Source organism: Meles meles, chromosome 21 (assembly GCF_922984935.1).
Source record: "Meles meles chromosome 21, mMelMel3.1 paternal haplotype, whole genome shotgun sequence".
NCBI lineage: Eukaryota > Metazoa > Chordata > Mammalia > Carnivora > Mustelidae > Meles > Meles meles.
Window position 1 is genome coordinate 16,323,872 of NC_060086.1, and position 24,202 is coordinate 16,348,073.

At 60.7% G+C, this 24,202-nt stretch overlaps 1 protein-coding gene across 2 annotated transcripts in view; it reads left to right on the plus strand.

Moving 5' to 3' along the window:
• ADAP1 (ArfGAP with dual PH domains 1) overlaps positions 1-24,202 on the plus strand; it is a 51,051-nt gene that overhangs the window by 24,134 nt on the left and 2,715 nt on the right. The window contains exons 2-10 of one of the 2 annotated variants that reach the window (XM_045994134.1): positions 482-612; positions 4,880-4,971; positions 9,838-9,920; positions 16,171-16,283; positions 16,873-17,019; positions 22,778-22,861; positions 23,043-23,105; positions 23,632-23,703; positions 23,918-24,146. In XM_045994134.1, coding sequence (XP_045850090.1) covers positions 482-612; positions 4,880-4,971; positions 9,838-9,920; positions 16,171-16,283; positions 16,873-17,019; positions 22,778-22,861; positions 23,043-23,105; positions 23,632-23,703; positions 23,918-24,146 — 1,014 coding nt within the window. The remainder of the gene's footprint in view (positions 1-481; positions 613-4,879; positions 4,972-9,837; positions 9,921-16,170; positions 16,284-16,872; positions 17,020-22,777; positions 22,862-23,042; positions 23,106-23,631; positions 23,704-23,917; positions 24,147-24,202) is intronic. The other variant, XM_045994135.1, reaches the window with a different exon arrangement.

Sequence of the window (24,202 nt, forward strand, 5' to 3'; positions counted from 1 at the left end):
TCGGCCCCCAGCCCCACACTGGGTTACCAGCACAGGGCGTGCCGTGTTCCACCGCTAGCCCAGGTCAATGGGAAAAGTCGCCAGCATGCTTCCCCCTGTCCTGGACCGGGGTTGGGCCACGCGGCCATCTGCACCTGGCACGTTGCTGCGCACACAGGTTCCCGATGCTTTCTGCAGTTGAGTGAGATGTCAGGGCGTGTCCAAGTGCATGGCCAAGCCAGTGTCCCTGTCATGCCTGACATGTGGCGCCAACCACGTGGCATCGTCTAGCACGTCTCCCACGGCCACGAGTTGTCCACCAGGGTATCTGCAGAGCTGGCAGGCAGGAGGGTCCTCGTGTGGGACCTGAGCCCGTCAGCCTCCGGGATCTCCTTGCCAGCCCCCCTCGGCACAGATGGGGAAACTGAGGCCAGAGAGAGTTCCGGCTGTACCTCATTCCCTGGGGCAGAGCCTCCCTGAGCATCTGGCCTTTGCCTTCCAGATCCCGACTGGGCTTCCTACACCTTGGGGGTGTTCATCTGTCTAAGCTGCTCTGGGATCCACCGGAACATTCCCCAGGTCAGCAAGGTGAAGTCCGTCCGTCTGGATGCCTGGGAGGAGGCCCAAGTGGAGGTACGGGTCTGCGAACAGGTGGGGCCGGTGGCGGGTTGGGGGGAGACCCTGCAGTCCTGCTGCTCCCCGGGTTCCCTCGGCCCGACCCCCAGCTCAGACACCCCAGAGGTGCTCCCGGCTGCTGACTGGGGCCAGTGCTCTGGGGCGGTGGTGGGTGGTGGTGAGGGATACAGAGGGATACAGGGCAGAGGGGTGAGAGGGAGGGGCTGGGGAGGCAGAGGGGAAGAGGGGTAAAGGCACAGGGTGGAGGGAGGGGAAGGGGTAGAGGTAGGATGCGGGGAGGGGGAGGGATGGGGATGAGGGTGTGAAGGGGGATGGGTGGGGAGTGAGGGTGGGGGGAGGGGGGAGGGGAGAGGGACTGGGGGGTTTGGGGACAGGGCAAGGGGGGAGGGGGCGGCCTGCGGGGGTGAGACGTGTCCTGTGCCGTTGGCCCCCAGGTCACCTGTCTGCAGCGCACCACTTGGCGGCCCTCAGTGTGTTCACAGACCGCTGTCACTAAGGTCACCTGTAGGACATATTACCCTGAGAAAGGAGCCCGTGGCTCTAGCTGTCACTCGTCTGCTCTGCATCCCTGCAGATGAGCCCACTGTGGGCATTTCTGTGGAAGGGATCGGGCACCGGGGGGTCTTGGGGTCCAGCCTCTTTCACCAAGCTCCCTGCGTTCCGGGTCGCCAGCGTGCTGGCTCATCTGGGCTTCGCTCCTTCTATGAGGGGATGACGTCCACTGTGTGGACAGACCTTGTTTTGTCTGTGACGAGCCCCGGGAGGCTTCCCTGAGGTCATATGCACACAGGGAGCGTGTGACTCCAGGAGCTACCCCCAGGTGCCTGGCCCTGAGGTGCCCCTGAACATGGGGTCCCCATCCTCCCTACGGACGCGGATCTATTGAACCGGATGCCTGGAGGTTCAGTGACCACCGGGCAGGTGTGCCTGGGTCCCTGCAGGACCACAGGCAGCTCCGGGAAGCCTGTCCCTGCACGTGGGAGCGCAAGGCCCAAGGCCACGTGACTGCAGTCCCCGCCCTAGTGGCTTCAGTGCCTCCCCCACAGGAGAGCCTTTGCAGCATGCCGAGGCACTGGCCCCTGGGTCCCTCCTTGGCTGTGTCCCTGTGGGGTCGTCATGTGGCATTTCTGGGTCTTGAAGGACACTGAGCAACTTGTGACATGCTCTAGAGTCTGTGGCTTTCCCTGCGCGCCCTTGGCCCCTTGCTTTCTCGTGTTCTTCTATATTTGGGGATTTAACCCTTTGAGGTGGTAGTAGGAGACGGTGTTTCTGGGTCGTCTTTCGACTTTGCTCCTGCTGGGTTTTGCAGTGGAAACTTGTTGACTTTGATGCAGTCTCATCTTTGGTCCTCTGTGGTTTTCAGGGTTCTAGGTATTTCGATGGGCCTGCGCTGTCTCAGGCCGGTTTGACTCATCACGGCATCGCTGAGGCGGAAGGCGTATGCCATGTATGGTGGGGGCTTCACTACCCCCCACGACTGCACAGCCACCCCCACTGCCCGATCTAGGAAGATTTTCCCCAGACGAGTCCCCCCAGCCCCTCCCCCTGCCCCCCACAATGGCTGTCCGGCCCCCGCTGGAGCAGGAAGGTGTGCTTTCTGTCCTGTCGCTGCCCCCTGCCTGTGGAGCACCACGTGTCTGGGCTTCATCCACGGCGTGGCAGGTGTCTCAGCCACACGCTTTTCTGTCGTGGAATAATTCCTGCTGTGTGGGCAGAGCATGCTCGGCTGACGTACCCACCCATCCGCGGTGGCCGCATGGGTCTTCTGTTTTCCAGTGCCGTGAATAGTGCTGTTGGGAACTGCCCTGGGCCAGCTCAGCGCGGCATGGCTGTGCTGGTGGGGACGAGCCAGCCTGCCCAGCGCAGGGGTGCAGGCCCGCTGGCACTGCAGGACGGTCCTGGTCCCCTCCAGCCCTTCATGGGCCGGTCTCCGATTCCAGCCTCCCTCACGGCTGCGGGTGGCCCTGCTGTGGCCTTGACTTGGGTCTCGCAGGCAGTGAGGGGTGGGGAGCAGCTCTTCCAATGCTTGCTGGCCGTGTGTGTGTGTCCTTCGGAGACATGACCGTTCAGACCCTTTACCAGCTTTATTTTTTTTTAATATTTTTATTTATTTGACAGACAGAGATCACAAGTAGGCAGAGAGGCAGGCGGGGGTGGGGGGAAGAAGTCTCCCCGCTGTGCAGAGAGCCCGACGTGGGGCTCGATCCCAGGACCCTGAGATCATGACCTGAGCTGAAGGCAGAGGCTTAACCCATTGAGCCACCCAGGCGCCCCCCTTTACCAGCTTTAAAAACAGGTCGTCTCTCTATTCTGGAGCGAGGAGCGTTTACACAGGATCCTCTCTATGTTCTGGACTCGAGTCCCTCGTTGGATCCGGTATTTGCAGATAGTTTTTCTTCTTCTGTGGGTTATCTTTTAACTTCCCTTTTGAAAGAAAAAGTTTGCGAAGCTAAGCGTGCCATTTATGTTCTCCAGGAGCTGTAGGGCTATGTGTTTTGTTACTGAGCTGAGAGTCACATCAACCCACCATGTTAGTGAACAGCCCAGTGGCACTTACCATGTTCACGGGGGAGGGCAGCCTCCATCCGTCCTGGCTCCACGTATCCCCAGCACCTGCAAGGAGACCTGGTGCGTGGCCCTCTGGCCCCGTGGCTGCCCCCTTCCGGCCACTGTGCACCAAGACAGCCACGCACTGTGGCCTTCAGCGGCTGGCGTGTCCCATCTATCTTAATGTTCGCGTGCCCTCGATGGCGTCCCTTGAAGCACAGAAGGTTTTAACTTTGATGAAGTTCCATTTTTTCCTCTTTTGTTGTTTGTGCTTTTGGGATCACATCTAAGAAACCATTTCTTAATCCGAAGCCAGAAAGATTTTCTCCCGTATTTTCCTAAAATCATTTCTTAAAGTTATACCACGGCTTCCATCTACTACTTTTACTGTTTAATTTTGGAAATCATGTCTTTAATTCAGCTGGAGCTCCTGTGGCTGAAGGGTTGTGTCCAACAGCACTTTTTCTTTGCTGGTTTCCCAGGTTCCTCCCCCAACTGTCTATCAGCAAATGAGCCCCCCACCCCGTTGATCCGGACACGCATTAAACCCTGTGTCAAGTATTAGACCTTCCTGGATCTGTTTCTGGACCTCTTACTGGTGGCATTGATTCAGCTCTCCGGTCCGTAACAGGTCTCAGTATCTGGTAGGAAGAGTATTTGCAGAATTTTCTAGAACATTTTTGCTTATTAATTTTGAAATGAACTTTAGAATCATTGCTAGCTGTAAAAAAAAATTTTTTTTTTTTGACAACTTCAAAAACAACAGAGATCAATGTCAGGAGGGAATGTGTGCCCCTCCGCCTTCCGAGGCGTGTCTCCCTGCAAGATCTCTGGGGCGTCCCTCGGGGGCGCAGATGTTCTATCTCTGTGGAGACTTTGAGCATTTCTCACGAGGCTGGCTCTTCCATATTTTGCCAAGATCTTGATTGAGGTTTTAAGATAGAAAAGTAACTGATTTTGAAATTCTAATTTGGTACCAGCCTTTTGCTGAAGTGTCTTATCGTCGGTGATTTTTTCCAGTTGACCCACTTGGGTCGGCCATGATCACAAACTGATCGTTCTCAGAGCTCAATGCCTTTAGAAGAAAAGCTTTCTCTTGGGGGTGGCCGTGTCAGGAAGGAGGCAGGATTGGAGCAGAAAGAGTTCCCTCTGCTTTCCTTGTTCTTGAGGTCACCATGCATCAGGCCCCACTGGTCCCCTCCCTGCTCCCCGCACCAACCCAGCCAGAGGCATCTGCTTCAACACACCTAGCACTGCCCCCAGGGCCTTTGCACCTGCTTCCCCCCCACCCCCACCCCCGCTTCCTGTGTAGTACCTGCTCCAGCTTCCTGACTCCTGCCACCCTGACTCCCCCTCAACCTTGGGGGAACACAGACCTTGCTTCCCCAGGCCAGTCTCCATCTCAGGGCCTTCACTGCACCCATTATCAAGGGCTGCCTATGGGGTGTGGGTCAGAGGAGTGGACAGCGGGCCTTGCCTGAGGCAGGGATGGGGCCGCATGGGCTGAGGGAGCAGCTCTGCAGCCCCGGGCGGTGTGAGGAGCACCCGGCCCACCCTCCCCAGGGCCCCTGGCCGAACTGCAGGTGCTGTCACTGAGGCCATTGCAAACTGCTTTCCCTGGGGCAGGAGGGGCTGGGGGGTGCCAGGGCCCTGGGGTCGGCTGGCCCCTGCCCTGGGCCTGGGCTCTGGGAGCACTGACCCCATCCTCCCTCTGCAGTTCATGGCCTCCCACGGGAACGATGCTGCAAGGGACAAGTACGAGTCCAAAGTGCCTCCCTTCTACTACCGGCCCACGTTTTCCGACTGTCAGTAAGTCATGGGGGGGTCTTTCCGGGGCTGGTGTTGGGAGGACACACCGGGAGGGGCGGTGGCTGCCGCCTGGGAGCTGGGGAGGGTGACCAGGTCCCCAGAGCCTGGCACTGGGATGGTGGCTGGTGACTGGAGGGAGGGAGGGTGGTGGGGCCCTCCCTTTGGGTCTCAGCCTGGGTTTCCAGCGGCCTCGTGTGCCCCCAGGAGGTCAGAGGAGGACACTGAGCAGCTCAGGGCAGTGTCCACCCCTGTCCAGGCGCCCCTTCTCCCAGTACTTCTTGACTTCCCAGAATCCCCTCCCTCCCTGGGGGCCACCCCCCAGCACAGGCCCAGTCCCTTGGGCGTTCCCCAAAGCCCCCGACTGCCCTGTGTTTCCCAGCCAGAGTCCCTGGTGGCTCAGCCACAGCTTGGTGACTAACGGCCCTTTTGGGACAAGGGTGCTTCCAGGGCCCAGAGGGGTTGAGTGAGTTTCCTGGGGTGACACAGAGCCCAGCAGACAAGCTAGTTAGAACCTGGGATGTGGGCTGGACGCTGGGAATTCCCTGCTCCTGTCCACCTGCCTGGGGGCGGGTGTCCCCTTGGAAAGGAGGGTGAGGACCTGGCCTGCCTGCATCCTGGGCCGGGGAGGTGCTGCTGCTGGCTGCAGGGTCTCTGGAGACAGGACCCTTGCCAGGGACCCACCCTGGGGCAGGTACCGGGTCACATCCTGAGCCTCTCCCCACCACCAGCCACACCTGGACTCAGGGGGAAATCGAAGCCCGAGGCCCCGCCTGGCCATCTTGTTCGGAATCGGTGAGGCTGGGCAACTATTTCTGCAGCCTGATTTCATCACCTCGGCCACAGACTGTGCTCTGCGGTCTGCCTATTTGCATGCATGCCCTGTGTCTCCCTTTGGAGTGGGTGACAAGGGACAGCCTGACCCCAGGCCGCGTCCCAGCCAGGACACCTGTTTGGTGCCTCTGTGTCCTGGTCCCTGAGAAGAGCTCCCAGAATCCATCCCTGCGCTGTGTCCGGGTAACTGGGCAGCCTGGGAGGGAGCAAGCAGACCCCGGGCAGTCCTCACCTTCCAGAAGCCTCTACAAGGTGAAGGTTTGCGGGAGCTGAGCCTTCCACTGTCCCCACACTCAGTAGGCACTTAGGTGTGCCCAGGCCAAACTCCCGAGGCCCAGGAGGACGCAGATGCCTACAGGGCTGGGGTCCGAGCCCCTCGCAGGAAGTGCTAGTTGATTGGGCAGCCGCGAGGCCGGTGCGTAGCAGCAGACACTGAGCTCAGTGTGGGGTGCCCTGCGTGGTGGGAGGTGTCGTTTGAATCCCTCTATGAACTGTAGGGTGAAGCCCCCCCGCAGAAGGGCTCTGTTGGAGCAGGGGTCTGCCGCGGGCTCCAGGGAGGCCACAGAACACGGGATGTGTGCCCTCCCCCCACCTCCTGTCTGGGGCTTGGAGTCCACGGGCGAGAAGGCCAGGGGACAAGGTTATGTTCGTGTCAGGCAGTGACTCAGAGAGAGGCGGGGACCTGGGCCCCCTTCCTGTGTTCGCCCCACTGCCCTCGGGTTCAGCTCTGGCGTCGCGGGAAGAAAGTCAGCAGGGCGCCTCTCGGTTTTGCTTCTGCAGCGAGCCTGGCCCCCCTGCTTCCCTCGCAGGGGCCTGGGGGGAGGCTGGAGCCCTCGGCGGGCAGGGCTCCCAGCTGGATGGGCCTCTGTGCCGGCTTCCTGGGGCCGAGGGGACGAGAGCCCAGCTAGGTCGGCTCGCACAACAGAAATGCACCGTCTCACCTCCTGGGGGCCAGTGGTCCAGGTGTGTGGGGCTCTAAGCCCAGGAGGGGACTCAGCTGACGCGTCCCACACAGCCATCTCGTGTCTGTCCAGACCCTCTTTCTGGGGTCGTCCCCATTTTCTGGCCTGACACACTGCAACTCATCAATCCACAACCGTCTTCCTTCCAAACGGGCCCTTCTGCAAGGGGCTGGGGCTTAGGACTCCAACATATTTTTGAGATCGGTGGATGCAGTTCGACCCGTAACAGCCTCAGAAACCCGGCAGATGAAATGATGGGTCTGGGTTCGCCTTGGAGTGTTCAGAGGGCGCCGGTAGGGCCCGGTTGGGTGGGGCCGTGGGCTCACCACGTGAGGAGGGTGTATCGTCAGTTTCCCCGCGGTACAAAGGAAGGGAAAGACACTACGGGGATGGGCTATCCACCCTGTGGAAGGGGAGACCGAGGCGCCAAGGGCAGTGACCTCCCCAGGAGGGAAGGCCCAGGCCTGGGACTTTGGGCAGAGTGTCCTAGAGCATGGGACTCAGAGGCTGACAGAATGGCGGGGCAGGAGGGCGGTCAGGAACGGCGGTCAGACACCCGCACCCGACACGGTAGCCAGTAAACAGTCACGTTCTTGTAGGGGTCCTTCTCCAGCCTCGGGGGGACAGAAGGGTCCACTGCCTACCTGGCACTGGGGGCACCCCCGACGGGCTGTGGGGATGTGGGAGGTGGGCTCTGGGGGTCAGAGCAGGGCAACTGCATGGCGGGGCAGGGTTGGGGGTGGTCATCCCACTCAGCTGGCCGCCCCCTGCCCTCCCAGCTCCAGGCCGCCTGTCCAGCCCACATCCCAGCTCCGCAGCTACTCTGGGTTCAGGGGACCCATGCTGACCCCAAGACCCCAGTGGGGAGGCGGTGAAGGCTGTTCTCCCTAAGCTCCCAAGAGCATAGGGTGCATCTCAGGTTCAAGAGCAGCGTCCGCCGGGGCTGTGGGGCTCCCTTGTCATGAGGCTCGGTGGAGAGTGGGAACCCCCCTTTGATGCTGGTTTTCCCTGGTGGAGGAGGCAGGGCCAGATGGCCTCAGAAGGTCACCCTGGCCATGTCGGGGCCCCTGGTGACTGAGTGGCTCGGGATTGGTGTGCCGAGCAGGGTGGGAACTCCCCCCGGGTGGCTGCTGCCCGGGCTCCCTCCTGCTGTGGCTGGGAGCCTCTGTGCCAGGCTCGGGTGGGGCCTCGGGGGCCAGCGTCCGTGCGGAGGCACCGGCCTGGACCCTGGTGGGTGCCCTGTGTGACAGGGTATGGACAAGGCCACGGAAGGACGTTAGCTGTCTGCGTCCCACTGACATGCCAGGTCTTGGCTCGCACACGTGTCTGAGCAGCCGGGCATGTGGGTCCTGTGTTACAGAGAAGCAGGTGTGGGAGGGGAGCTCACTCCCCGGGGTCCCCTAGCTAGACCCTGTCGGGAGTTGAATGGTGTCCCCCAACAGGCAGGTCGGATCTGAACCGCAGGACCTAATGAAGGGCCCTCACCTGGGACCAGGGTCTTTGCAGATGAATTGAAGGGCCTGGAACGAGGGCATGAGGGTTTCAGGTGGCAGAATTGTGATGCCGAGTGTCCTCAGAAGAGGAGGGAGGGGTGCTGGGACCCAGGGAAGGTCTGTGCAGAGATGGGCAGAGACTGAGGACCCCGGAGGAAGGCCTGGTTCTGCACCTGACCTGGGGCCTTGGGACCCAGGAGACGGTAAATCCCAGGAGAGGGGCTCAGGAGGTGGCTTTCAGAGGCCCCTGGGAGCGCCAGTTGTGGGTGGCCCCAGGACCATGTGCACGCCCACAGAGCTGGGCCCCCAGAGCCTGGTTTGGCCGCACAGGCCCTGTATGAGGCCTGAGGTGGCCCGTGTGCTGCATTCTGTGAGCCTGCCTGGGCGGGAACGGGGGCCGTGCTGGGGTCCCAGACACACCTGGGTGTGCGTGGTCCAGAGCCAGAGAGCCCTTGAGGGCTTGAGCGATCTCCGTCATGATGCCCGCCAAGGGGACATGACTGGGACATAAGAACGGCGGCCAAGGCCGCTGTCTGCGGACAGGAGGGGTTGGCACAGCTGTGAGAGTTGGAAAATGGGGGCCCGGGGGCTGCCGATGGTGCTGAGCTTGGGATCAACCAGGGTCTTGTCAGCACCAGAAGAGCCAAGGCCACAGAGGGCTCTGAGCGGCTCCAGAGAGCAGACTATGGGGTGGCCCAGGTCAGGGTGGCGGCAGGGACGGGAGGGCGAGCTGGAGCCCTGGGGTCCATGGGGGGTGCAGGGGGGCCAGGGCACAGCAGCCCCCCTCTGCAGCCACTGTGTCCTACCTGAGGGATACAGCCTGAGGGAGGCCTGGGGCGGGGACGGCAGGGGACTGAGCCGCGGGAAGACAGGCAACGATGGGCGAATGCTACAGCGAGGGTGAACTGCAGACGCCCTGTGCACGAGCTGTTCACAGAAGGCCACACCTGCGGCCACACAGCCCCGCCCACGCGGCAGGGGCCTGTGTCCTCTCTGGGGTGATGGTGGGACCACCTTGGGAGGGACTGTGAAGCTCTGTATTTAACGCCTTCAGTGACGGCATTCGCTCATGTGAATTAGAGCTGACCTTTTTTAAGTTCATTCTTTCAGCAGTCTCCACACCCAGCACGGGGCTGGAACTCCCAACCCTGAGATCAGGAGCCACTCCCGGCAGCGACTGAGTCCCCAGGCGCCTCTAGAGCTGATGTGTTTTCAAAGATTTATCTGTTTACTTTAGCATGTGAGCCGGGGGAGGGGCAGAGAGAGCAGCTCATGCAGACTCCCTGCTGAGGGAGAGCCCCACGCAGGCCTCTGTCCTGTGACCCTGAGATTGACCTGAGCTGAAATCGAGTCAGACGCCCAACTGACTGAGCCCCCCCAGGCATCCTAGGGCTGACTTTTTTTTAAGGAGAGATTTTAGTAGTAAAACTATTCGATTGGCAAACAATTTTAAACATGAAAGCTGGCGGCCCTTCAGCTCCCCCTTCCGGAGGTGGTGGACACATATGTTGCCCACGGGGCGCCAGCAGCCTCCGGGAGCCCTGAGGTCCGGCCCAGCATGACGCTCTCTCTCCTCCCAGACTCCTGCGCGAGCAGTGGATCCGGGCCAAGTACGAGCGGCAAGAGTTCACGCACCTGGACAAGCAGGAGCCCTACTCCGCAGGTGAGGCCCGGCACCCTGTGCCCCTGGTCTCTGTGCCTCTCCCTCTGGCCCTGCCTGTCTGTCTCTGTCCCTGTGTCTCTGTCTCTCTCTGTCTCTGCCTGTCCTTCTGTCCCTGTTTCTGTGTATCTCTCTGTCCTTGTCTCTCTCTGTTCCTGTCTGTCTCTGTATTTCTGTTCCTCTCTTTTCCTCTGTCCCTGTCTTTGTCTGTGTCTCTGTCCCTGTCTCTTCCTCTGTCTCCATTCCTCTTTCCCTGTCCCTTTGTCCCTCTCTGTCCCTATGTCTCTGTCTCTCTGTCCCTCTCTGCCTGTCCCTCTGTGTCGGTCTCTCTACTCCTCCTCCCCAGTCCTGGCACTGCCAGACTCATTTTGAATCTGGAGGATGGGCTAATTGGTCTGGGCCCATGTCTGGTCCTTCTGACACCAAGCTGGGTGGACTGGTGCTCAGGTCCCACGGCCCTCAGCAGCCCAGCTCAGACAGGGCGGCTGCCATGGGGATGGCAGGGCTGCACTGGGCACCCTGGCTGGTTGGGGAGGTGGCCCTGTGCTGGGCTGTGTGCAGGGGGAGCAGATGCTGGTGGGAGGGTCTGGGCCCAGGTGGTACCGAGTGGGTGCGCCATGGGGCCCAGTCACGGAGGCTGGGAGGTGTGATGTGGGCCTGCCGCTGGGTCCCGGAGCTGCCCTCTCGGGAAGAAGCAGGGTCTGGGTTCCAGAAGTGGGGGTGCACACAGGGCAGCAGCCCCGACAGACCTCTCCTCTGCATGACTGGGTCCGTTCCAGGTGCGAGGGCCTGTGAGGGCCAGGTGTCCCCCTCTGCCTCCTGCCTCCAGAGCTCTGGAGGTGGTACTGACCCCGTGACTAGCTGGGGTCCTTCCTGCCTCCCTGTCCCGGGTCCCCCAGGAGAAGGCATTCCTCTAAGCTCCTGGCACCGCCAGCCACTCTTCCTCTCTGGCGGCAGTGAGACGTCAGGCCAGGGACAGAGGGGACTGCAGGAGGGACATGGTGGTGGGCCCTGAGCCAGGGCTCGGAGCCGTGGCTTTTCTGTCAGCCCCTCCAGCCCTCCGGGCTCCATCCCGCCTGCCACCACCCGGATCTGCATCAAGCCACCATCCTGTGGGGAGGTGCCCCGTTGGCCCCAAACAGCTGCTCATGGCAGAGGCCTCCCTGGTGCCCCCCATGTGCCCTCCTGGGGCCCCAGGTGCCCCTAGACCCAAAGCCTGTGCATCCCAGGGGTGGAAGGGGGCAGGCCCCCAGCCCCACCAAGCTCCCTGCCACCAGCCCGTGTTGGGGTGGGGGGGAGGAGCAGGGGCACCTGGGAAACCCCTGAGGCTCCCTGACCCTGCGGTGTCTCTTTGCGGGCTCCCCCCCACTCAGCCCTCGGAGAAGCACCAGGGGATTCCTGTGGGCACTTGCTACCGCCAGAGCCCTGTCCCAGGCCGGGGGTGGGGGGCAGGACACGCCACCTGGCCCCGCAAGTGGGCCCGCCCCCTCCCACGAGGAGGAAGGGAGACGGCCTCAGGAATGGCACCAGCCCTGGGAGCCATGTGAGGCCCACAGCTTGGAGAGGCCCCGGGGACCTGCAGGGGGCATGGTGGGCGTGGGCCGCGCCACCCACAGCTTATCCCGCCGGGCCTCCCGGGAGCAAGGGCTCCAGGCACCAAAGCTGGATGTGAGGGCAACAAGACGGGCACAGAGGAAAGGCTGCAAGCTCTGCCTGTGGCAGGCATGGGCCACGGAGGGAGGAGGGCTCAGCCCTTCTGACAGGAGAGGGAGGTCCACTGTCCGAGGAAGAAATGGGGGAAGCGGGGCCATCAGCGGGCAAAGGCCCCAGCGGGGCAGGTGTGGTCCGGACCACGCCAGGCGCCAAAGCTGTTGGGGGGGGGGGAGGCGGCGCCGAAACGTGCTCATCTGGAAGCATCTTCCCCTGGACGTGCACTGGGCTGGAGGAAAGGGCCCAGCTGGCCGAGAGCTGCCTCCCCTGGTGTGGACGGGGCGCCGGTGCCCGGACTGTAGCGATCCTGCCGGAGACACACAGCTTCGCCTTGCCTTGAGGAGATGCCACACAGACCCCACTGGAGGAAGCCTGAGCAGAGTGACTGACCAGTAGTCCTCAGGAGCATCAAGGTTGAGAAGCGGCCGGCGTGTGTGCTCAGAGGCACCGTGGGGCAGACGGGAGTTGGGGTAGTAGTGTCATCCGGGGTGACCGCCTGGCTTGGGGCCCTGCCGTGGCTCCTCTCGGGTCGTGCGCATCAGAGCGTGGACAGGCCAGGCATCAGCTGGTGTCAGGGAGCGAGGGCCATGGGGAGGCTGCAGGGCCCGGGGCTCCAGGGTCACCAGCCTGGTGCACCCCGCCCTTGGCCAAGGTCATGGGTGTGTGGAGAGAAGGCACCCCCCCCCGCCCCGGCCCAGCTCACTGGGGTGACCCTGGAGACAGCTGCTCCTGGCTCCCTCCCCACACTCTGCCCCGCCTTGATCCACAGCCTCAGTGACCGCCTTTCACAGACCAGACAATGCCCCCTGTTGTCCCGAGGGCCAGGCCGCTTAGGCCGCCCCCAGTCACCAACAGACACAGCACTTCCTGCCGAGGTTTCGGACCCCCTCCCCCTGCCTCCTGTCTGTGCAAAGCCGGGCCGGTCCGGAGCTGCCGCCCTGCCCCGCCTTTGTCCTGAGTGTCCCGGGGTGGGGGGTGGTGGACAGAGAGCCTCAGAGGGCTGCAGGGCCAGGGCTCCCTGAGGGACAGAGCCCACCCCCCATGCCTGAGGCATCCGTGGGGCGGCTGGGGCAGGTCTAGTCAAGGGAAGGTGCTCTGGGTTCAGCCAGACGTGCTTCCCTGCCCTCCCCCTACTGGATTTGCTGTTGGCCGCTTCCTGGCAGCATCTGCTGCGTGCGGACCGGGTTTGGGCACATGGACTTGGCCATGCAGGAGGTTGTGCTGGGCCCCCGTGCAGCCTCTCAGGGAACAGAACCTATAGGCCTGAAACTAGGTCCTGGTACTTCTGGGGAGGTGATCAAGGTGGGCCTCAGTTTCCCTGGTGTCTCCCCAGGTCCTGGCTCTACGCCCAGAGGACACCTTTCAACCAGGCATGGGGGCCTGTCTCCTGCCCTGGGAGGGCGACCCGCAGTGTGAGCCACCCAGGGAGCCCGCTTGCCCCTTGGAGCAAGGCCATGTGTCCCTGCTCCAGGGAAGAGATCAGTGTGTAACTTGTTCACGTAAGGGACAGGCCACGTATGAGCTCTGTCCCACGTGTGGGGGATGGGTGTGCAAGCCGTAGCCGAGGCAGATGTCGTCAGCTGCCTGCGGCCCCTGCGCGGCTCGGTGCCCCAGTCACACCTCTGCTGGTGCCGTGGGCCACTGTGCCATCCTTGTGGCTCCGTTTGGGGTTGGAGGGTTGCATGTGTGGATGAGGTCCGCAGCTGGAGACTATGGGTCGTGTCCTGTTCGAGGCCACTCCCGACACAGGCTTCCACGTGAACGTGGGTTTCTGGGTCGTGTGTGAAGCACGTGGCGGTTCCTCGTTGATTGAGATGGGGTCTCGGAGCGACCCCACCGTCCTGCAGGGCCTCTGGTGAAGGGAGCGCCATGCCTGTGCACACGCCTGCACCTGGGGTGGGCTGTTTCAGGGTTTGGCCATTTCTGGGGGAACAGTGGCCTCCAGTCCCCACGGACGGTGCTGAGGTTCCTTGTGCTTCCTCCAGGTGCTCCTCAGGCGGGCTTCCAGGAGGAGGCAGCTGGGGAGGCCCCAGGGAGCAGGGCGGCCCTCCCAGCGTCCAGGCAGGTGGGCCTGGCATGCAGTGGGTGCTGGCTTGTGGGAGGGCCCAGCATGTAGTAGGCGTGGACACACCGCAGGTGCTCAGCGAATGTGGAGTGAAGCATCCGACCTCTGCCCCCTGACTGGCCGCTCCTTCGGGAGGAAAGGAACGGTCCAGCTGCAGGCCTATGTGTTAGGAGGCACTGCTGGGTCCTGTCCAGTGCGGGCTGCTGGGGGAGACCCCTCTGGCAGGGGTGCAGTCGGCAGGGGTGTGCGGGAGGGGGGCAGCACAAAGACCCTGAGGCTGTGTAGACGACAGGATGGAGCCCTAGAGTCCACAGGGGCCCCCCGGTGTGACAGGCAGGCCGCTGGCTCAGGCGGAGGGCCAAACAGGCGTCCCTCGGATGGGGCCAAGTCAGGGACCCTGGCCAGCGCCTTTCTGAAAATATTGCTGCCACTGTCGCGGTGCCTGAAATTAGGCCTCCTGGCGGCTGGCTGGCGGGCAGCACACGGCCCAGGAGCCAGACGGACTTGGGGCCAGCACTTCCCTCCACCCGCGGCTTCCAGCCCAGCCTGCGCCAGTGGGAATGTGGGGTGGCCAGCTGTGCTGTGTCCCCAACCCCTGCCCACTGCCCGTCAGGGCCTGAGACGTTGCTGCCACCTGCTGGGCCCAGCAGGCAAGGCGGGCAGCCGCTGGGGTGGGGGTGGTTGGGCAAGGGGGCCTGCCGGCCAGGAGTCCCAGCCAGTGCGGAAGGTCAGTGCTGGCTAGTAAGGTGACCTTGGACCAGGACCTCGCATCTCCGTGCCTCAGTTTCCCCTTCTGTACAAGGAGAATGCCGACTTGGAAGTCCTTCTGGCGCCACCAGGGCTCATGTGGGTGAAGTGCTTGGCCAGGGCCTCGCCCTGGGCATGGTTCAGAGGTGCTGGTGGGCCCCTCCTTGCAGGTGTCAGGGCTCCGGCAGCTGTGCAGAAGCTGCCCGTGAGCGCCCCCCCCATGTCCACGGCGAGGCCGACCTGCAGGCCAGTGGACTTGGGCTTCAGCCTGGGCAGACTGCTCATGTGCTCCTTTAGGGTAGGCTCCATGTGGGCCTGGGGACCCGGTGGTGGCCCTGCTCCCTGTGCACACAGCAGGGCTGTGCCTGCTGCTGCTGTATGCAGGGGGCCCAGGCTCCCCTGCATTGGGAGGGGATAGGCCCCATCTGTGCTGTCCCACGACAGACTGAGAGGCACCAGCTGCCCCCTCCCCGATGCCAGGCTGCCGCCTTTTTATGGCTGCATGTCTCGGGAACAGAGAAAATAGCTCCTTTTGCCTGTGGTGTCAGGGAGGGGGCTGCCAGGGCTGCAGGCGCAGGGCATGGATCAGGGCCTCGAGGGGGCGTCCGGCACGTGAGCTGGCTGCGGCTGTCAGAGTCTGGGCTCAGTGCCTGGGCTGCACAGCCTGCACCAGCACGGACCGCCCATCGGGTCTAGCCTTCTCCTCCCATCGTGGGCCGGCCTCGGTGGGCGCCGCACAGCGCTGGGAGCCCCTGCGGTGGTGGGACGTGTTCCCTGGGGTGGGGGGGGGGGTGCCCTGAAACCCAGGTATGACTGCTGGGCGGTCTGTATGGGAACCACAGACCCGCCTGTGACCTGCGAGGCCCCAAGGAACACGCCCAAGGAACGTGGGTGTCCCCAGAGCTTTGGTCCTGGCGGGCACGGTTGAGCTCGGAGTGTGGCAGCCGCCTCTCCCGCCCCAGCCATGTGAAGGGACGGTGTGGGGACACACAGGTCACGGCTCCTTGGGCACAAGGTACTGGAATGGGCGTCACCGACAGGAGCGTGATGAGAGGAAGTCCTTGTGGCATGGCAGCAGTAATCCCTTCTGTCGGCTGCAGGAACAGCAGGCCACAGGGCTCGTGCCTCCATCTCACGGCCTGACTGGTGCATCTGAGCTCGGAGCCCCGCAGAGTCAGGGGCTGGAGTACAGGGCTGGGCAGGGCCAGCTGCTCCCCACACCTCTGGTTTCCATGCTCCCTTCTCCCTCCTAAGTGCGAGGACCCCTGTGATGACCTTGGCCCCCCACCCCCGGACAGTGCAGGATGCTTGCCTGTCTCCAGACCCATAGGCAAGTCCTGTCCCTGTGCTGTCCTGAGGACTTGGCTATGGGCACCTTAGTCTGCTCTGCACCCACCCCAGCTGGCCATACAGGTGCACTACACATTCGCCGTGTGCACACAGGGCAGCACACTGCACCCCGTCCCGTGTTTGTTATGCCTCCAGAAAGAAGGAAGACACCCCAAGCGGTGGGGGGCAGCTGTTGGAGCAGGGGTGGCTCGGATACCAGCACCGTGAATGCGTCCAGCCTGTGCCCGCCAGGCTTCGCAGCCCTGAGGCTGACGGGTCTCCAGGCCAGCAGGCTGGACAGCTGGCTGGAGCCCTCCCGCCCACACCCTCTGTGTGGGTCAGGACAACAGCCTCCACTCTGGTCCACTCTGACCCTCTGACCCACGTCCGGTCTCTCCCCAGGATACCGAGAAGGCTTTCTCTGGAAGCGGGGCCGGGACAACGGGCAGTTTTTAAGCCGGAAGTTTGTGCTGACAGAACGGGAAGGCTCGCTGAAGTATTTCAACAGAAACGATGTGAGCGCAGCACAGGGACCCAGTGGCTCAATGTTGTCCCCAGCTGCCCTCAAGCAATGCCTGGCCTGGAGTGGCTGCCCCCTCCCGTGGGGACCCCTGCCTGTCCACCCCTTGGCCACAGTTGCTCCCTGGGGCCGGGCCTGGGTTCGTAATGCTGGGCACTCCCGGTCCTGAGAGGGTCATCCAGGCTGTGAGGGGAAAGGGCAGGTGGGCTCTGAAGGCTGCGTGATTGGCCGGGCCCTGCCCCACGCAGACCAGCTCCACATCAGGACATCCCCAGTGACAGAGGCAGAGGGCATCCGCCGGGCAGTCTGCCAGCCCCCTGGGTAGAGAGGAGAGCCAGGCTGGCAGGACAGGAGCAGGGGTAGGGGGCCAAACCAGACAGAGGAGTGGTGTGCTGAAGGGGAGAGGAGCAGTCTGCCTAGGAGTTGAACATCCCCCTTCCTCGTCCCCGGGGAGGGCGATGCTGTTACCCTAGACCTACAGATCAGGAAGCCAGGCCCAGAGACGATAAGTAACTTCCCCAAAGCTACACAGCACTGCCGGCGCCCATAGGCCCACTGGGGCTAAGGCACGGCCTTGCTTCCAGGCCAAGGAGCCCAAGGCTATCATGAAGATCGAGCATCTGAACGCCACCTTCCAGCCCGCCAAGATTGGCCACCCCCACGGCTTGCAGGTCACCTACCTGAAGGACAACAGTACCCGTAACATCTTTGTCTACCACGAGGACGGGAAGGTGGGTGCCCGGGCTGGTTGGTGGGGGCGGGGAGCTGGAGCACCCGACCCTGCACTCCCCTGCCGGGGAGCGGACCTGGAGCCCACAGGGGAGAAGGCGACAGGCTGGGGCCACGTGTGCCATGTCCTGCTCTGTGGCCGACACACCTGCCTCCCTCCCGGACGCTCTGCAGGGTGAGGGGGCCAGGAGCCCCCCGCCAACCCCGCGAGATCGGTCTATTCAGCACAGGTGGCCCCTCCTCCTCATCACGCGATTTTCCATCTTTACCTCCGCAACACGGCCGGTGGGTTAAAGGGCAAAATGTGTCTGCGACATTTTAGAGACAGGGTCTGGCAACCTTTCTTCATGTATACAAATAACATAAAACTCACCATTATCATGATGTTCAAGCATATGGGTCTGGGCACATTCATCATGTAGCTGTTCCCCCACCGGCTCCAGAACGTTCTATCCTGTCCCCGCGACACACGGATCCCTGCCTGCTCCCCCAGCCCAGGCCGCGCCGTCCGCTTTGTGCCTCAGTCTGACGACTCCGGGTCCTCGTTTGCGTGGGGCCTCCGGGTGTGTCCTTCTGTGTCTGGCTGGGGTTCTCAGGCCTCGTCCCCAAAGGGCAGGGGTCTGGCAGCTCCGAGGCTGAGCGATGTCATGTGCACACAGAACAGTCTGCAGGCTGCTCCCCTGACGGGGAGAGGGCCTGCTCCCACCTGGTGGTTTCCTGAAGGCTGCCGCTATGAACTTGGGCTATGACACCTCTGAGCCCCTACGTTCAATTCCTGTGATTATGTGGCCAGAGGTGTAATTGTGGGATCACTTGGTGATGGTTTTTTGTTTTTTTTAAAGATTTTATTTATTTGACAGAGAGAGATCACACGTAGGCAGACAGGCAGGCGGAGAGGAGGAAGCAGGCTCCCTGCTGAGCAGAGAGCCCGATGCGGGTCTCGATCCCATGACCCTGGGATCATGACTTGAGCCAAAGGCAGAGGCTTTAACCCACTGAGCCACCCAGGCGCCCTGGCGATGGTTTAGTATTTGGAGGACCCTCCCCACCACGGTCCACAGTAGCTGCACACATTGCGTTCCTGCCAACAGAGCATGAGGGCTCTCGTGTCTCCACGTCCTCCAACCCGTTTCCGGCCTCGGGCAGCCGCCGTGGTGTGAACTGCTTTTGTCTGCACTTCCCCGATGAGATGTGAGCACCCTTGCACGCCCCGCTCGGCCGTCTGCTCATCACCAGAGCAGGGTCTGTCCGGGTCCCGTTTGGCCCAGTTTGGATTTCTGTTGTTCACTTCTGGCATCGAGCTGTAGGGCTTCTGTTTTCTGGATATTGAGCCCGTATCAGACTGTGCCCTCAAAACGTTTTCTCCCAGTCTGGGGCTTGCGTTTCACTCTGTGGATAGTGTCCCCTGAAGCACAATTTTTTTTTTTCATTAAGTCCAATTTGTCTTTTTCTTTTGTTGCCTATACCTGTGGTATCAGACCAACAAAATCCTTGCCATATCTGACGTCATGAATCTCTTGCCTCGTTTTCTTCTAAGATTTCTATGGTTCAGGTTCTATGTTTAGGACCTTGATACACTGCGTTAAATTTATTAAAGATTTTATTTATTTGAGAGAAAGAGAGCACGAGGGCGGGGGGTGTTGGGGGGAGGGGGAGAGGGAGAAGCAGACTCCCCACTGAGCAGGGAGCCAGACTTGGGGCTCGATCCCAGGACCTGGAGGTGATGACCTGAGTCACCCAGGTGCCCCTCCCCAGATTTTTAATACGTGATATGAGGTTTGGAGCCCAACTTCATTTTATCGCCATCATTTTTGGATATCCTGGTTTCCCAGCGCCGCTGCAAAGACTGTCCTTTCCTAGTTAGTGTTGATGCACTTTCTCAACAAAGGAGACAGATTTCTGGGCGCTCTCTTCACTGCACTGGCCCGTCTGTCTTTATGCCGGTGCCACACAGTCTACTGTGACTTTATAAAAGTTCCTCCCGTTTTGTTGTTTAGGATTACTTGGCTACTTGGGTTCCCAGATATTCCGTGTGAACTTTGTCAAATGTCTTATGCATCAACTAAGATGACCGTGAGGTCCGTCTTTCCTTCATTCTGTTCGTGTGGTGTACTGCCTCCTTCACTTTCCTGTGGAGAATCCCTTGAATTTTAGGACTCAGTCTCACTTGGTCGTGGTATATAGTCCCTCATATGCTGCTAAATTCTGTTTGTATCTTTTTTTTTTTTTTAAGATTTTATTTATTTATTTGACAGAGAGAGAGAGCACAAGTAGGCAGAGAGAGGAAGGGAAGCAGGCTCCCTGCCTAGCACAGAGCCCAATGTGGGGCTCGATCCCAGGACCCTGGGATCATGACCTGAGCCGAAGGCAGAGGCTTTAACCCACTGAGCCACCCAGGCGCCCCGTTTGTATCTTGTGGAGGATTTTTGCATCAGTGTTCACAAGGGAAACTGGTCCATGCGCTCTTGGATTTGTGTCATGTTGGTCTCCAGGCTATGTTGGGCACAATACAACACCATACAGGGTGAGTTAGGAAGTGCTCCCTCCCCATCGATTGTTTTTGGAAAGTTTGGGAAGGACAGTGTTGGTCACTAGGGTTCGGTAGAACTCACCAGGAAAGCTGTCAGGGCACAGCTGTTCTTTGTTGGGAAGTTTTGATGACGGATCCAGTCTCCTTACTGGTTCAGAGGCCCATTTGGACTGTCCGCTTCTTCGTGATTTGGTCCTGGTGGGTTTTCTGTTTCCAGGAACGTGTCCACTTCACCGAGGTGACCCCGTTGTTGGTGTACGGCTGTTCCCAGCACACTCTCCTCAACCTTTTCATTTCTGGTAGCAGCGTCCCCAGCCTTGTGTCCGATTGTCGTGACTTGAGTCAATTTCTTAGTCCCTCCAGCTCAAGGCTTGCCGATTCTCTGATCTTGTCTTGTGCCCTTTGTGTGTGTGGCCTGCAGCTTCTCCTCCCTTGGTTGCTGCGGTCCTGTCGTCTTCTGTGTTTAGTTTATGTACAATGTTTGAATTCCCTCCTGATTTCCTTTTGTGTATTTCCTATAGCTCTTTTCTTCCTGGTTGCCATGGGGATTACATGTAACATCCTAAATTTATAACCTTCTAAATCGAACTTATAGTAGTTTAACTTCAGTAACGTGCAGAAGCCCTGCCCCGCACAGCTGTCTGCACAACCCCCTTTTGGTTGTCAGTGTCCCAGGGTTTCATCTGTACACACCGTTGCCCCACGACACAATCATTCTGTTAAATGCAGCATTTCCTAAGGCAGGTATAAAGCAAGATTTGCAATTACAAACAAGTTGCAGTAATGGTAGCTTTTAATTCCTGATTACTTTTTTTCCTTAGAAGTATTAGTCTTTTTATTTTTTTTAAAGATTTTGAGAGAGAGAGAGAGAAAGGGACAGCATGAGCGGGGTAGAGAGGGGGAAGTGTGCCTCTTCTTTGGCAGGGAGCCTGACATGGGGACTCGATCCCAGATCGTGACCTGAGCCAAAGCCCCCAAAGTCTTAGTCTTTTAAGTCACACAGAGAACACAAAGTCGTCACGGAACTTCCCTGAGCTCATTTCTCCATAGAGCTTCCAGGTGCTCCTGTACCTCCTGTCATCCCTGTTGCTGGTCGTAGGCGAAAAGCGCTGCTCTTTCCCACAGCACGTGAAGGCAGCAGGAGGTCTGTTGCATAATGAGGCCTCTCGTGTTGACACTTGTCCGTTTAACCCCTTTGATTTCATTGTGAAGAGATGGACTTTGTCAAATGCTTTCCTTTGCTTTTTCTGGACCTATTGAGATGATCGTATGGTTTTTAAGTGTTTGTTGAGGCGACCGATCTCGCCGATTGGCTGGCAAATACTGAGCCATCCTTGGATCCCTGAGGAAACCTACTTGGGGTGAGCAGCCCTTTCGGTGTCTTGCTGGATTGGGTTTGCTTGTAGCTGCTGAGGGTTTCTGCGTCTGTGTTCATCGGGGTATGGACCTGCTGCTCTTTTTTCACTGTGCGTCTGGTTTGCTATCAGGGTAACGATGGCCTCACAGACTGAATCTGGAAGCTTTCCTTCTATTTTTTTTTTTTTGCTATGGTTTGAGAATAGCTGTTCACTCTTTAAGTGGTAAAATTCATTGGTGAAGCCATCCGGTCCTAGACTTTTGTGTGTTTTGAGTTCTTTGGTTACAGATTTCATTTCGCTACTAGTAACCGGTGTGTCCAGATTTTCTATTTCTTTCTGACCTGGTTTCGGAAGATTACATGTGACATGTGGTATTAACAGCTTTTAAGTGAGACATGGCTGAAGGCACATGCGCCAATCTTCAGCTTTATCTAGAAGCCTCCACCGTCATCTTTGGGACCCCGAGTCCAGGGGTCCTTCTCCGTGTGTGGCATGGCACTCTGCTGCTGTGCGTCCCCAGCAGCCTCCCCCACTGTCAGAGGGTTGTGGTACGGCACCTGCCTGGGCTGGGCCCCGTGCCTAGATACAGGTAAGCCTGTTTGCCATGGCTCTGCCCTCTGTGAGTGACTGCACAGTTCGCCAGTAGACAGGCAGGAGTCAGAGAGTCCCACCTGTACTGAGGGCTGGGAACAGTGACTGTGCATCATAGGGGGCAGACCACAACCCAAGGTGATGGCAGGTATTGGGATGGCATGTGCAGAGGCCCTGTGGCCAGATGGAACAGGACAGACCTGAGCAGCTGACAAGGCTGAGGCTGGCAAGAAAGGAAGGGCCTTTGGGCTGGGGAGAGCCCGTAGGAACTGTAGCTGGGCTGTGGACTTGTGTCTTTATTGGAGGGGCAGTGGTTTGCTGGGAAATTGTCACGGCTGAAGTTGAACTTTCACTGACCTGTCCGGCTGCTGCAGTTTCAATGATCTGAGGGAGTCCAGTGCTGGGGAGCAGGCAGGAGATGATGCCTCCTAAGCCCAGGGGAGGGACTGGAGAGTTCACTGGTGACCGGAATGCAGTTGGATGTACCACAGGTGAAGAGGGCTGTGGGCAGGGCCCAGAGTGTACGTCCTAGGCTGGATTGGGAACCCTGTGCACTAGGTGGGGAAGACAGCATTGGGGTGCACACTGCAGGGCAGGGCTGGTGAGGAGGCGTGGCCAGCCCTGGGGGTCGGGGGGCATGCAGCAGGTGGGCGTGGGGAGGAGGCATCATTTCCACTGTGGTCTGGTGTGGGATGACCCCGAGAGCAGGAGTGGGCTCCGGAGCCCTAGAGGCGTGCGGGTGCTGGGTGGCTGGCGATGGCCAGGTGTTGGTAGGCAAACGAAGTACTGGGCTCACCCAAGTGGGGCAGACTCCAGCATCTGGTCGGCAGGGGGCTCTGCACGGCAGCTGGGAGAGGGAGGGGCTGCGGGTCCACCCTGTCCAGCAAGCGGTTTGGCTCACACAGAGCAGCTCAGCTCTCCTCCTCCTTCCTTTGGAGATGGGAGGCAGCAGCTCTGGGTGGATTTAAGAATAGATGAGCCTTGCTCTGAGCAACATCTTTGGTTTGTAAAAATAGCCCCACTGGAGAGAAGAACCACCCCACACCTGAAGCCACAGCAGGGCCTGGGGCTGGCTTGGACATCAGTCTCCCCCCGTTTGTCCCCTGCCCATCCCGAGCTGGCGGGCCCCAGCACAGCCTGGGCCCGTGTGGAGCCATTGCTGTCCCCCCAGGCTGCCCCTGGGCCATCCCCCAGCAGGTCTGCCTCCCACCGTGTTCATGGCTGCCCTCGGCTGGCACACAGCGGGCAGCGCTCAGGGCCAACACCCACTCTGACCCGCAGGAGATCGTGGACTGGTTCAACGCGCTCCGAGCCGCCCGCTTCCACTACCTGCAGGTGGCCTTCCCCGGGGCCAGCGATGCCGACGTGAGTGCTGGTGGCTTGTATCCGCTGGGGGCTGGGGGGCTGGCCAAGGGCCTCCACGTACCCCCCCTTTCTTCTGGGGCATGTCAGCTCAGCAGCAGCGAGCTGGGTGTGGGTGGGGTTGCTGGGGACATGCTGGGGAGTGACTGGGAGGGCCCAGGCCTGAGCCTGTCTTCTGCCCTAGTTGGTACCGAAGCTCTCCCGGAACTACCTGAAGGAAGGCTACATGGAGAAAACAGGGCCCAAGGTGGGTCTGACCGGCTGGCCCGAGCCCCTCGGAGATCAGGGTCTCAGCTAGCCAGGGCTGGGGTGGCCGTGGAGGGTCAGAGTGCCAGCAACAGCCCCACGCAAGGACTTCGAACACATCACTTTGGTGTGGATGACCCCACAACCTTCTGTAAGCAGGGGCCCAGGACTGTGGGGCTCTGGGTTGGACCGAGCCTGCCTCATGCCTTTGTCCCCTTCCATCGGTCCCTAGAAGGGCAAACTCGGCCCCTTCCCTGCCTCATGGTGGTGTACACATGGTAGCCTCACAACCCAGATGGGCTGTAGGGACGGGAGACCGGTGAGGAGGAGGAACTGGGGTGGAGGGGAGGGGAGGGCACGTACCTGGGATGAATAGCATGTGCAAAGGCCCTGGGTGCAGCCCCCCTGGCAGAGCAGGACGCGGCACCGCCCACAGCAGGCACAAATGAGCAAAGGATGAGTGAATGCATGTGGGGGTGCCCTGCCTCAGGCTGACCGGCGGGACCCTGGCACTCTCTGACCCACAGCAAACAGAAGGGTTCCGGAAGCGCTGGTTCACCATGGATGACAGGAGGCTCATGTACTTCAAAGACCCTCTGGTAAGGGGGTAAGGGAGGGTCTCAGCCCAGGTCAGCTGGGGCCCTGCAGGGTGAACGTCTCCTCTCCCACAACGTGGAGACCAGCCGTTGTCAGCTGGCCGCAGGTGGTGGAGATGGGGAGCAGGAGGGCGGGTTGGGTCCCCAGGGTCTGGGCTTCCCCCACTAGGAGCACAGCCACCCCCTTGCCTAGGGGCTGCCTGGCCTCTGCCCACAGGATGCCTTTGCTCGTGGGGAAGTCTTCATCGGCAGCAGGGAGAGCGGCTACACGGTGCTGGACGGGCTCCCACCGTCCACCCAGGGTCACCACTGGCCCCACGGCATCACCATCGTCACGCCAGAGCGCAGGTTCCTGCTGGCCTGCGAGACGGAGATGGAGCAGCGGGCCTGGGTGGAGGCTTTCCGGAAGGTCGTGGACAGGCCGATGCTGCCCCAGGAATATGCAGGTGAGTGCGGTTGGGGTGGCAGGGACCGAGCCCAGCACCTCCTGGGTGGCTGTGAC